Source organism: Nicotiana tabacum, chromosome 14 (genome assembly GCF_000715075.1).
Source record: "Nicotiana tabacum cultivar K326 chromosome 14, ASM71507v2, whole genome shotgun sequence".
NCBI classification, from domain to species: Eukaryota; Viridiplantae; Streptophyta; class Magnoliopsida; order Solanales; family Solanaceae; genus Nicotiana; species Nicotiana tabacum.
Window position 1 is genome coordinate 50251364 of NC_134093.1, and position 13703 is coordinate 50265066.

The 13703-nt window shown below is 39.4% G+C and overlaps 1 protein-coding gene across 1 annotated transcript in view; it reads right to left on the minus strand.

Annotated features, from left to right (window-relative positions):
* Positions 1–13260, minus strand: part of LOC142168939 (uncharacterized) — a 105648-nt gene extending 92388 nt beyond the window's left edge. The window contains exons 1-2 of the mRNA XM_075230116.1: positions 13010–13260; positions 11396–11907 (exon numbers count right to left, since the gene is read on the minus strand). Of these exons, the coding sequence (XP_075086217.1) occupies positions 11396–11907; positions 13010–13260 (763 nt within the window). The remainder of the gene's footprint in view (positions 1–11395; positions 11908–13009) is intronic.
* Positions 13261–13703: the final 443 nt, after the last annotated feature.

A 13703-nucleotide genomic window follows, 5' to 3' on the forward strand; every position in this document is an offset into this window, starting at 1 on the left:
CTAAGAATGCCACCGAATCCAACCAAACCTCGCACTTAACAACTTAGCATACAACTTCTTCTCCCTCAAAATCTTAAGCACAATTCTCAAAGGCTACTCGTGCTCCTTCCTACTATGAAAATATACCAAGATATCAATCAATGAATACAATGACAAAAGAATTCAAATATGGCTAGAATACATTGTTCATCAAATGTATAAAAGCTGCAAGAGCATTAGTCAAACCAAAGGACATCAACAAAAACTCATAATGTCTATAACGAGTCCTGAAAGCCATTTTAGGGATGTCTGAATCCCTAATCTTCATTGATATTAACATGATCTTAAATCAATATTCGAGAATACTCTGACACCAAACATATGATCAAACAAATTACCAATACGAGGTAATGGATACTTCTTCTTGATAGTGACGTTGTTCAACTGCTGACCTTGTTTAACTTCCTATAGCAAATGCAAATCCTCATGGAACCATCCTTCTTCTTTACAAACAACAACGGTGTACCCCAAGGAGAAACATTCGATCTAAAGAACCCCTTATCCAAAAACTCATACAACTGTTGATCTAAAGAACCCCTTATCCAAAAACTCATGCAACTGCTTCTTTACTCTTTCTGTAACGACCCGACCGATCGTTTTGAGCCCTAGCACATCGTTTGGTAGTTTGAGGCCATGAGTAGATTCACTTTAGATATTATGACTTGTACGTGTGATCAGAATTGATTTTCGGGAAGTCCGGAGTTGATTTAGAAAGAAAATTCTCATTTCGGAAGCTTTAAGTTGGAATAATTTACTAGGGTGTGATTTCGAGTAAATGACCTCAGAATCGGAATTTGAAGGCTTCAACAGGTTTGTATGATGATTTTGGACTTGGGCGTATGTCCGGATCGGGTTTTGGATGACCCGGTAGCACTTCAGCGTCTATTGTGGAAAGTTGGCACTTTGGAAGGATTTCATAAATTAGGGTTGAAGTGCATTTCAATGTTATCGATGTCCGTTTGGGATTCCAAGCTTGGGAATAGCTCCGTATGGTGATTCTAGACTTAGGGGCGCATCCGGAAGTGGATTTGGAGGTCAATAGGTCGATTCAGGGTCATTTGGTGAAAAATGGAAATTTGAAATTTTTGGAAAGTTTGACCGTGGGTGGATTTATTGATATCGAGTTTTGATTCCGGTTCTGTAGGTTGGAGTAGGTCCGTAATATGATTTAAGACTTACACGCAAAATCTGGTATCATTCCGAGTTGATTTGATAGGAATCAGAGGCGCGAGAGTATTTTTATAAGTTTTCGAGTTCATGAGTTAATCCATGCATTTTGGCGTCCGATTCGTGTGTTAATCCATGTGTGTGTTTGGTGTGGAGCCCTGAGAGCTCGGGTGAGTTTCGGACGTTCGAAAAGATGAGAAAAACTTCTGTTTTTCTGGTGTTTATTGGTAGCTATTGCAGGTCTCGCAAATGCGAGAATTTGTTCGCATTTGCGAAGAATCCTGATCTGGGCATTCGCATTTGCGAAAAATCAGTCGCATTTGCGACCTTGATAGGGTTCGCATTTGCAATTCCTTGGTCACATTTGCGACCTTGGCAGTGGGAGCGCAATTCGCATTTGCGATGTTTTTGTCGCATTTGCGACCTTTGCATTAGTTAACCAGATGTCGCAAATGCGACATCTGAGTCCGTGCACAACTTTATTAAATGCAAAACTTAGGCCATTTAGCTCATTTCTTTCATCTCTTGGGCGATTTTTGGAGTTCTTAGAATAGGGTTTTCACCTAGCACATTGAGGTAAGTAATTTCTATACAACATAAGTTAAATACATAGATTAGGGGTAGATTAACATGTAAAAATTGGTGAAATCAAGGGTTTTGATAAAAATGGGATTAACCCACGAAAATGATTATGGAGTTAGATAAAAATAATATATTTTAGTTCATGAGGTTATGGGGAACAATTTTCTTCAAAAATTTCCTAAATTTGGGCACGTGGGCCCGGGGGTGAATTTTAGGAATTCTTCAATTTGGGTTGGAAAATCACTTTAATAGTTGGGATGCGAACTCTTGAGCATGTATTGACTATTTTATATAATATTTGACTAGGTTCGGGTCATTTGGCACAGAGTTGAGGATTTAAAGCACAATTTTGGACCGGAAAGTAAGCTTTGAGACGAGGTAAGTCTCCTGTCTAACTCTGTGAGGGGGAAACTACCCCTAGGTGATATATTTAATATGTGAAACTTGTTGCGGGGATTGCGTACACACGAGGTGATGAGAGTCCGTACGTAGTTATATCCATGTTATTGTCCGGGTAGACTTAGGTTCACCCCATGCTGTACTTGTACTATAGGGATAATCCTTGCTCGTTTAATTCTTTTATTTCGCATTATAACTTGAGACTAGACATGTGTAGAGTGATATACTTGCTATTGTAATATTTTCGCGAGTTTCATGACTTGCCACAGAATACTTGTGTTCCTCTTACGGATTTGTTCAGCGCTATGCATTTTCATCGAAAGGTTTTCTTTAAAATTATAACTCACACGTTTATTAGTGAGTGGGGGCAAGGACCCGATAAAGCTTCTTATTCTAATGGGATCGGGCAGTTCGCCTCGGCAGGATTTATGTACCACACTCTCATAGGAGCGGGCCGTTCGCCTCGGCAGGTTAATAGATGCATCTATGGTTCATGTCGTTTGACCCTCGGCAGTGTACAGATTATTATGGGATCGGGTCGTACACCTTGGCATTTCTATAAAATATCCTCATGAAATCGTGCATAACATTTGGCAAGAAGCCAGTGTATCTGTGAGTTCTTCCTGATTTGAAGTATAACTACCCATTTTGGTGAGGTCCACTGTATATTTATATATATGCTCCTGTTGAGGAGGAAATTTTCTAATTGAGAGCTTGATCCTATTATAAAGAGGAGAATTGTACCACGTATTTATACTTGTTTATTTTATTTATTTACTCTGCCTCATATTTGTTCATCTCTTGATTGTACCTGATATTATTGGACCACTAGTGAGTGTCGATGTCGACCCCTCGTCACTACTCCTCCGGGGTTAGGCTAGATTCTTATTGGGTACATGTTGATTTACGTACTCATACTACACTTTCTGCACATTTTTGTGCATGTACTTTTATGTCTGGTGGTCCTTTGGGCGCGGAGGCACGGATGATGCAGGGACTTACCGTGAGCTGCATTTCATGTTACGATCCACAACCAGCAGAGTCTCCTTCTGAGTTATTTATATTTTCCTGTCCAATTTGTATTCCGGACAGATGTTGTATTTTATTTTACTACCTCGTAAATGCTCATGCACTTGTGACACCAGATTTTGGGGATGATTATGAGTTGTTCCGTATTGTTGTTGTGAAGATACTATCATTTACTCTGTAAAATTTTATCTCTTCTTATTCAATTGAAGGAAATTTACGATTTCAAAAATACAAAAATGAGTAATTAAGTTAAACTTTTATTGTTGGCTTGCCTGACAGTGGTGTTAGGTGCCATCACGACCTTTAATAGATTTTGGGTCATGAAAACATGGTATCATAGCTCTAGGTTCACTTAGGTCTCACGAGTCATGAGCGAGTCTAGTAGAGTCTTGTGGATCGGTACGAAGACGTCTATACTTATCTTCGAGAGGCTGCAGGGCTGATAGGATTACTTCCCTTCTTGATTCTTCATCGTGCAATTTGATTCATTTAAGACTTGCACCTTTATTTCTTTCCTACTCAATCTTATGTGACATGAAGCGCTTGTTATCAATTGGGAATCGAGGAATTTTAATGGTACTATAGATGTGGTGCAGGATGTTTCTCCCTACGTAATTGCTTGGGCTATGGTCGTCACCTTGCGAAGGCTGTCCTGTCATTTCAGCTCAGTATCAGTAATTCCTATGGTTTTGAAGTTAAGAATTTGTTGTTATAATGATTCATGAGTTGTTATCGCATAGTATTGATGTAATGGTAAAATTCTTGTCTATGTGTCGGGGTAGTGAATGACTTGAAAGGAGGTTATTCTCGGTGCATGATTCAGAGGTTCATCATTTTATTTCCAGTGGAGGAAAGGCAATCGGACTATGAATGTCCAGGGTTGGGTTGATGGAGTAACGAGACTTTGTTTTTTCGAGCATGGCAAAATTTTCATTTGTGATGTGGCGTCGTTGTCCTTGGTGAATGTGTAAAGTTCGCCGGTGTTATGGTTTTCTTCAATTCGCCTTCGGGGCAGGGTATGGTGAAATGGTGCCAGGGAAGCGGCCGTCAGAGATCGTGGTGTGATGTGGTTTAGAAATGAATCGGTGTTCCTAGTGTTGATAGCTCGATAAAGGTGAACTTCGGGGAGGTTTAAAGTTGGTAGCGATCTATTAATCCAAGTGCTACATAGATGGATTTGGAATTAAGGCAACAGCTGGACAGCGAAGGATGAGGAAGGACATGGTGGAAGGGAGTCTCGCGGTGGTTGAATTACTAGTAAATTAAGTATGAAAAGTAGAAGTCGGGAAGTTGCCTAAAGGAGAGGGTTTGACTAAAGTGGGAGAGCGGCAAAGTAGCATATGGGTTCTGTGGTAGGATATGTCACGACCCAAAATCCCAACTTGTCGTGATGATGCCTATCTCGATACTAGGAAAGCCGATAATCTTGATAAACCACAATTTCTCTTAAGTTTGAAAATACAATAATTTAACACAATACAAAATCTCACAAATAATGACATGAACACTCCCCAAAACCTGGTGTAACCGAGTACATGAGCATCTAATATGAGTACAAGTCTGGAAAATATGGTCTATAATAGTCTTAGGCCAAACACAGTGAACAAGGAGATAGAGAAGGAGAGACAAGATCTGCAGAACATGGCAGCTACCTCAAAATCTCTTGAAAATCAACCGCGCGAAAAGGATCAACACCCGCTATGTCCGGGAACACCTGGATCTGCACCCGAAGTGCAGGGTGTAGTATGAGTACAACCAACTCAACAAGTAACAATAATAAATAAGGAACTGAAGATAGTAACGAGCTACACAGTTATGGTTCATTTCCAGTAATTTCGGCAAAGAATAGACATGCTATCAAATCTCGCAGTTTAATGTCAAATCAATATTTTTATACAGTTCATGTTCATGTAATCCGTATATCAACAATCTTTCAAAGATTTCACAACAATGACAGATAGCAACTAAGTGCAACAACAAATGAAAATCAAGTACCACCTCTTAGGACAACAATCACTCTCTGGGCTCCCAGCCCTAATCACTCCCTGGGCTCCCAGCCTTTATCACTCACTCTCAATGGGTACCCTCGCTCACTGGGCGTGTACAGACTCATGATGGGCTCCTACAGCCCAAGCGCTATAAGCACGGACAACTTACGTGCTGAACGGACAACTCACGTCCTATAATATAAATATCTGGATCCGCACGGCCAACTCACATGATGCACGACCAACTCACGTGCAATAATAATATAAGGATCTTCACGGCCAACTCACGTGCAATAATAAGCCAATAAGGCCTGCTGCAGGCGGGGAGCCCCAATCCAAAATATATCCTCACAATCAAGCCCTCGGCCTCCCGCAGTCATAAATCTCTCCAGTCTCACGGGCTCTCAAAAATCATGAATCAGCCAAAATAACAATGATATGATGTATCAATAATAATAATAGAGACTGAGATAAAATGTGCAACTAAAAACTGAGACTGAGTAAATATAGCATTTAGCAGGCAATTCAACAAGTACACGACCTTTGTGGGCCCCAACAGTAATATCACATAGCCTAAGCATGATTTCTAACATGATTTATAGTCAAATTTTATCAACACATAGAGGGCATATAGCTAACAACAAATTATTCAACTTTACAGTTTCCCGGGACGGACCAAGTCACAATCCCCTCGGTGCACGCCCACACGCTCGTCACCTAGCATGTGCGTCACCGCCAAAATAATCACATGATACCAAAATCCTGGGTTTCATACCCTATGGACCAGATTTAAAACTGTTACTTACCTCAAACCGTGTAATTCTTTATTCTGATATGCCATTGCCACGAGAATTGGTCTCCAAAACCTTGTATCTAGCCACAATTAATTTGATTCAATCAATACCAATTATTGTAATTAATTCCATATGGATATACTAATTTTTCCAATAAAATCCGAATTTAACTCAAACATTGTCCGTGGGTCCCACATCTTGAAATCTAACAAAAGTTACCAAATATGAACGCCCATCCAACCACGAGTCCAACCATACAAATTTCACCAAATTCCGACGTCAACTCGACCCTCAAATCTTCAATTAAAGTCTTTGAAGATTTCTACCATTTTCAACCCAATATATACCCATTTGAACTCAACAATCTTTCCATAAACCTTATTGATATGTATAAACGATACTATTACACCCAAGAATCAAACTCTTAATCACCCATCTTTACCCAAACTCGAAATTGAAGACTAGGAGTTAGAACCTTACCTCTTGGGTGAAGATCTTGTGATATTTCCTTGTTGGATTTCAAAGCTTGAACAAGATCTTGATGAACAAAGCACTTGAGCTTCTTCCTCTATCTAGAACACTCTCCCTTCTCTCTAAAAATGTCAGATTATTTGTTCCAAAATGAGTCCCAAAGCCTATTTATCAAAATGGGGTCGAGTTATGAAAATAGAAACATTAACCCTCCGAAAGCAGGTCTACGGTCGCATAATGGTTTGCAGAATTGGTATGCGGGTCATAAAATTAACCGCAAAATCGATGCCCAGAAATGGGCTTCACTGGACAGGTTTGCAACCATTTTGGGGTCGCATAACTACTTCTGCGATCGCATAATGGTTGTGCGGTCGCATAATCGCATTTTTTCCAAACTTTGGTAATTGGGTCATAACTTCTTGTAGGAATGTCCAAATGACGAACGGTTTGAAGCGTTAGAAACTAGACTCGAAAATCCTTCATTTGATAGGTAGAACATCACATAACTCCATATATATATATATATATATATATATATATATATATATATATATATATATATATATATATATATATATATATATATAGAGAGAGATTCTCGTTCAAAGTTGGGTATTGTGCGAACTCACATGAAATGAAATTTTCAACTTCTACATTCGATGCCGAAACCTATCGAATCAAGTCCGATTGACCTCAAATTTTTCACACAAGTCATAAATGACATAACGGACCTATTCCAATTTACAGAATTGAATTCCGACCCCGATATCAAAACGTCAACACCCCGGTCAAACTTTCCAAAAATTTAACTTTCGGCATTTCAAGCCAAATTCCACTACGTACCTCCAAATAATTTTCCGGACACACTCCTAAGTCCAAAATCACCATACGGAAATATTGGAATTATCAAAACTCCATTTCGAGGTTGTTTACACATAAGTCGACATCAAGTCAACTATTTCAACTTAAGTTTTCAACATGAAATTCATTCTTCCAAGCTAACTCCGAAGTACCTTAAAACCAAAATCGATAATTTACAAAAGTTATAATACCTTGTAGGAAGTTATTCAATACTTCAAATAGTTGAAAGGAGCGTAAATGTTTAAAATGACCGGTTGGGTCGTTACAATCTCCCCCACTTAAACATACGTTCGTCCTCGAACATGCCAAGAGTTGGTTCCAAGCCACCGCATCACTTTTTCATCTTACTACACGCGTACCCGGGGGTGATCTCACGTCACCCTATTCTATATAGGCCTGACCACACAACATAACTGAAAATCATTAATTTAACCTTAGCCCAAAAACCATGGAGCCAAATTTCTAGCATCCAGAATTCTTTTCAATACCCGAATCTCACATATACACACTGTATAAGTATGAACAAGCTGTATCCAGCCATAACTATAGTCCCAGATAAAATCACTTTCTATGCCGACCTTCAATATTATCCTCCCAATATACTGGAATCCAACCTGATAGTATCCATTCTAGGTCCAATGACCTTATATTATTAAACACAACTATCCTATTGAGATGCCACACCAATACAACTCAATCCACAGCTGCGCAACTTTGTACCCAAAAATGGAAAATGTCTCAAAGTAGAGAACCGTATTGTAAGTTCAACAAGAACCACCACAACTGTAATGCTATAATCTCATTATATATTGTACAACCGATACATATAAGTTAAATAACAATAACCAGCTCTTTTAGAGCTCACATTAACATGACTCACACGGACAACTCACGTGCTATCGTATCAATATATGAACCCGCACGAACAACTCACGTGCCAAAAACATCAGTATATGGATCCGCACAGACAACTCACATGCCAATAACGTAATCCGCCAGGCATGGTCACAGGCCTCCAGTCCAAGCATATCATAGAAGAGCAATCAAATAATTACACAAGTATGTGATAAATGAAATAAGATTCGCATGCTCCTGGACTGGTATAAATAACACGCCATAGCGTAAGCATGTGCAAAGTCTGGTGTCACATTTCAAATTGACAAGTTAACGCAAAAATAGTAACTACCCCATTTATTAAGGGGAATTAACCTCCTTTAAACCTCAAATGTATCCCAGATAGTTCTCAAAAAAGGTACGAACACAAGAAACATTATAACTTTACGCTCAACAGCCAACTCTAGGCATATCATAGCCTAAGCATTCTTTCGAGTATGAGTACTTGTCCTGATGCCCGCACATTGGCTCAAACCTCACATATATGCACACTTATAGTGTGTAACTATTACAATTAATTAACGCAACTAGTGCCTCCACTGAGTAAAAATAAAATACTCACCTCAAACAGGATACAACTTGAAATAATATACTTCTGAGAGCTCCTAGTCTCCAAATTCATCAAACACATGAATCACCATAACTGATCCCAACTCCAGCACTAGAATGACTAACACGTATTCTTTTCACGATCTTCCCATGAGGAATACTTTCATAATTCTTTCGTGCCACATAGAAATAATTTGAATATTAGCAGTCTATAACCCATGTGGGTACTGCAATATCGATGAACATCTATAAGTCAAAACATAACGCGCCTTCTGAAATCCGCACCCTTCTCAGTGATCCTCGGGCAGTTATAACATTCCTCTAAATATTTAAAATTGTCCATTCTGTCTAAAATTCATGATCTTTCTTTCAAGAATGAACTGCCACCTTATGCGTGTGAATCTAAATCCCGCACACCACACCACATCTACCATGTGAAAGGCACAAGAATCTCATTATCAACTCTGAGTTACCGGCAAATTACATACCCGGTTAGTTAGAAACCTTTCTCTCGCTTCCTTCCAGGAGGAAATCACAATATACAACATGTTTCCCACACCAGTAGAAAATATCCGATTCAAACCGTCAAGAACACTTTGAAATCCATCTGCACATAAGTAAGCTATTAGAACTAATTCCTCTAACTCGACCAAACCACGTAGGTCACCAAAACCTAAGAATATTGCCACCAAAACATCTGTAGAGTCTCTCCACATCATAATTACCCTTATAAATACCACAACTGAAACACCCACTCTGAAAATACCTTAATCGAGTCTAAGGCCGTTTCGTTCACCTTCCTGATACCGAAATATAAAATCCCTAATGATATACAAAAATGGCACAAGTCTTGACACCATCCAACTAAAATCTCATATTTTAGCCATAAACAAATCATCCAAAAATTCTCAATTGTTACATATTAATCTTGAATCCATTGGAACTTTCTCGAGAGTCACCCCCTTTGTTCAAATCCACATTACACCGCCCAAATGGGCCAAAAGACACGTCCCCATTAGCACAACAACACTCAAAGGAGTAACTCTACTTTAATACCACCTATCAAATTCATACTCCGTGCACACTACATCATTCACAAATAACAACTCACTCATCCCACGATTTTCATATACTCCTAAAGCGAAATATAAACCATATCTAGAAATTTCCTTACTCTACTCATTCTCGAACTCCACATGTGCAAGTCATCACCGATTCCCAAGCGTACTTCAAACCAAAACAAAAAATATTTGACACATAACCATGAATTGAGTTGTCAATAGCAGGCTCCCCCACTTGGCTCAAAGCCATAGATTAAAACACTTCATAACTCACAATACCCATACTTTATTACTCCCATAATACTACAATCAGTTCAACGAAAATTCTTCTCAAGATCAAGACACACCAACCATAATTACCTCAAGCATCCGCTAAATTTGCATTTATTCTCGTGACAGTCAAGTCAACTTTCTCAACCAGATTCAAATTCAAATCCCAATACATCTGCCCTACTGGTAGAAAAGAAGATTCTCCACACAACATTATAAAGATCACACCTCTGTAGTTTATTCCGCAGCTTCTTATTTTAATGGGATCGGGCCATTCACCTCGACAGGATTTATGTACCACATTCTCATGGGAGCGGGCCGTTTGCCTTGGCAAGTTAATAGATACATCTATAGTTCGTGTCATTCGACCCTCGGCATTGCATAGATTATGATGGGATTGGGCCGTACGCCTCGACATTTCTATAAAATATCCTCATGAAATCGTGCGTAACATTTTGCAAGAAGCCACTGTATTAATGAGTTCTTCCTGATTTGAAGTATAACGACCCATTTTGGTGAGGTTCACTATATATTTGTATATATGCTTCGGTTGCGGAGAAATTTTGCTAATTGAGAGCTTGAGCCTATTTTAAAGAGGAGAATTGTACCACGTATTTATACTTGTTTATTTTATTTATTTACTATGCCTCATATTTGTTCACCTCTTTACTATACTTGATATTACTGGACCACTAGTGAGTGTCGATGTCGACCCCTCGTCACTACTCCTTCGGGGTTAGGCTAGATACTAACTGGGTACACGTTGATTTACGTACTCATACTACACTTGCTGCACATTTTTGTGCTGGTACTTTAATGTCTGGTGGTCCTTTGGGCGCGGAAGCGTGGATGATGCGGGGACTTACCTTGAGCTGCTTTTCATGTTACGATCTGCAGCCAGCAGAGTCTCCTTCAGAGTAATTTATATTCTCCTGTCCAATTTGTATTCCGGACAGATGCTGTATTTTATTTTACTACCTCGTAAATGCTCATGCACTTGTGACACCAGATTGTGGGGATGATTATGGGTTTTTCTGTATTGTTATTGTGAAGATATTATCATTTACTCTGTAAAATTTTAACTCTTACTATTCAATTGAAGGAAATTTACGATTTCAAAAATACTAAAATGAGTAATTAAGTTAAACTTTTATTGTTGGCTTGCCTGACAGTGGTGTTCGGCGCCATCACGACCTTTAATGGATTTTGGGTCATGTCACTTTCAACTCAGCTGGAGTCATAAGGTATGGAGAAATAGATATGGACTATGTGTTGGGCACCAAATCAATACCAAAATCAGTATCCCTATCTGGTGGCATGCTCGGTAGATCTTCAGGAAATTTATCTGGAAACTCCCTCACTAGTGGAATCGACTCAATATTAGAAGTATTAACACTAGTATGTCTAACAAAAGTCAGATATGCTAAACACTCCTTATCAAAAATCGGTTGAGCCTTCAGAAATGGAATCCCTCTACTAGGGGTGAGACCAAGAGAACCCGTCCATTCTAGCCTTGACATCCCTACTATAGCCAACATTACAGTCTCAGTGTGACAATAAAAAATAGCATAGTACAGAGATAGCCAATCCACACACAAAAACACATCGAAATATACCAAATTCAGCAACAAAAGATCAACAATAGTCTCATAACCCCCAATGGTAACCACAAAATACCGATATACACGATCCACGACAATAGAATCACCAACGAGTGTAGACACAGAAACAGGAATATCAAGAGAACCATGAGGTATATCCAAATAGGGAGATAAATATGATGACACATACAAATAGGTAGACCTGGATCAAATATTACAGAAGTATCTCTATGAGAAACCGAAATCATACCTTTGATGACAGTATCTAAGGCCACTGGTCTCGGGTCTACCCGAGAAAGTATAGCAATGAGCCTGACCGCGACCGGCCTGACCTCCACCTCCCTAACGCCTTTCTCTAGGGTGACCCTTGACTACATGTCCTCTCCCTCTAGAAGATCGGGCAGTGGATGGAGCAACTGATGTGGGAACCACTGACTGGAAAATCTACATAGTTGTGCCCTTAACAAGCATGGGGCAACGCCTCCTCATATGGCCAAAATCTCAACACTCGTAATAACCCCTTGTTGGATGAGGATGCTCAATCTAAATCTACCCTTGATGACTTGAATACCCAGTAGAACACTAAATAGACGAAGCACGATATGAACGCAGGGGGAGAGCACTGAAAGATGATGGAATAGGAGTGCTAAAAAATGACTGAGCCACTACCCCATGGGCTACATGTTGTGTTAAATGATCTGGTCTATAGTTTTAGCCTTTAGCAAATTGATCCTACCTCCAGATGAGGTACCACTAAAGCTACCAGAATGATGAAGTCTTTTATCTCTCACCATAACTTCTCTCTCCTGACTATGAATATGTTCAATCCTCTGAGTTATCTCCACATCCTAGTGGAAAGTAGTCCAAATCTCTGACTCTCGAACCATAGAAATCCTGATGCCATAATTCAACCCCTTAATGAATTGCCTCACCTTTTATGCCTCGGTGGGATCAAGAAAGCAGCATGACGAGACAATTTTGTGAATCTCACCTCATACTTAGTCACAATCATACAATCCTACTGAAGATGCTCAAACTGGCCTCTCCAACTCATCCTTCCTGGTGTGGGGGATGTAACTCTAAAGAAACAACGTTAAGAAATGAGTCTAAGTAAGAGGAGGTAAACCTGCTGGTCTACCCAGCTCGTAGGTCTACCACAATCTCCTTGCAGCCCCTCTTAACTGAAATGTTGTGAAGTACACTCCATTAGACTCTACCAAACCCAAATTGCAAAGCATCTGATGATATCTGTCTAGAAAGCCTAGGCATCCTCTAAAGTGTCTCCATAAAAGTGTGGAGGATACAGTCTTTGGAATCTCTTCATCCTCTTCTGTTCATCATAATATATAGAAGGCATAACCACGGGTCTAACTGCTACAATAGGTTGCTCGCCGCCAGCTGGCAATACTCCCAGCATTTGAAACATCATCCTTGCTTGCTTTGGTGTATGAGTGGCAGAGATATGAACTCCTCCTCCAGTCTGAGATGTGGTCGGGGCTACTAGAACCACCCCAACTTGAGTCAATGCACCAATAAAGAAGACTATCTTGGCCATATCTGTTACAGCCCAAATTCGCATACAATAGATCACGCCATAAGTTAGTCGACGTAAATCCAAGAAGAGATTATCTTTGAGATGATAAGAAGTTAATCCTATTAGTCTTAAACGACACAAGGGTGTATAAGAGTGGTTAACAAGTATTTGAAGTTAAACGAATCAAGGATGTTGTAACCCGTATTTTTGGGTAACACTAGAGGTGATTAATTGTCCTAAGAGGTCTTGTTTTAATGTATTTGAATCATATAATATCCGCATCATAAGTCTTGAAGTCAAGCGAGTTATAAAACAAAAGTCGATAAAGGTTGTCGCAACTTAGGTTTATAATATTACTTAAACTTTAGGTCAAATATTACTGCATTTTTCTCCCAATGTGCTTGGAATTATGGGGTGATCTACCTATCAAATTGAAGATCTATGAGTCTAGTTTCCAACACATT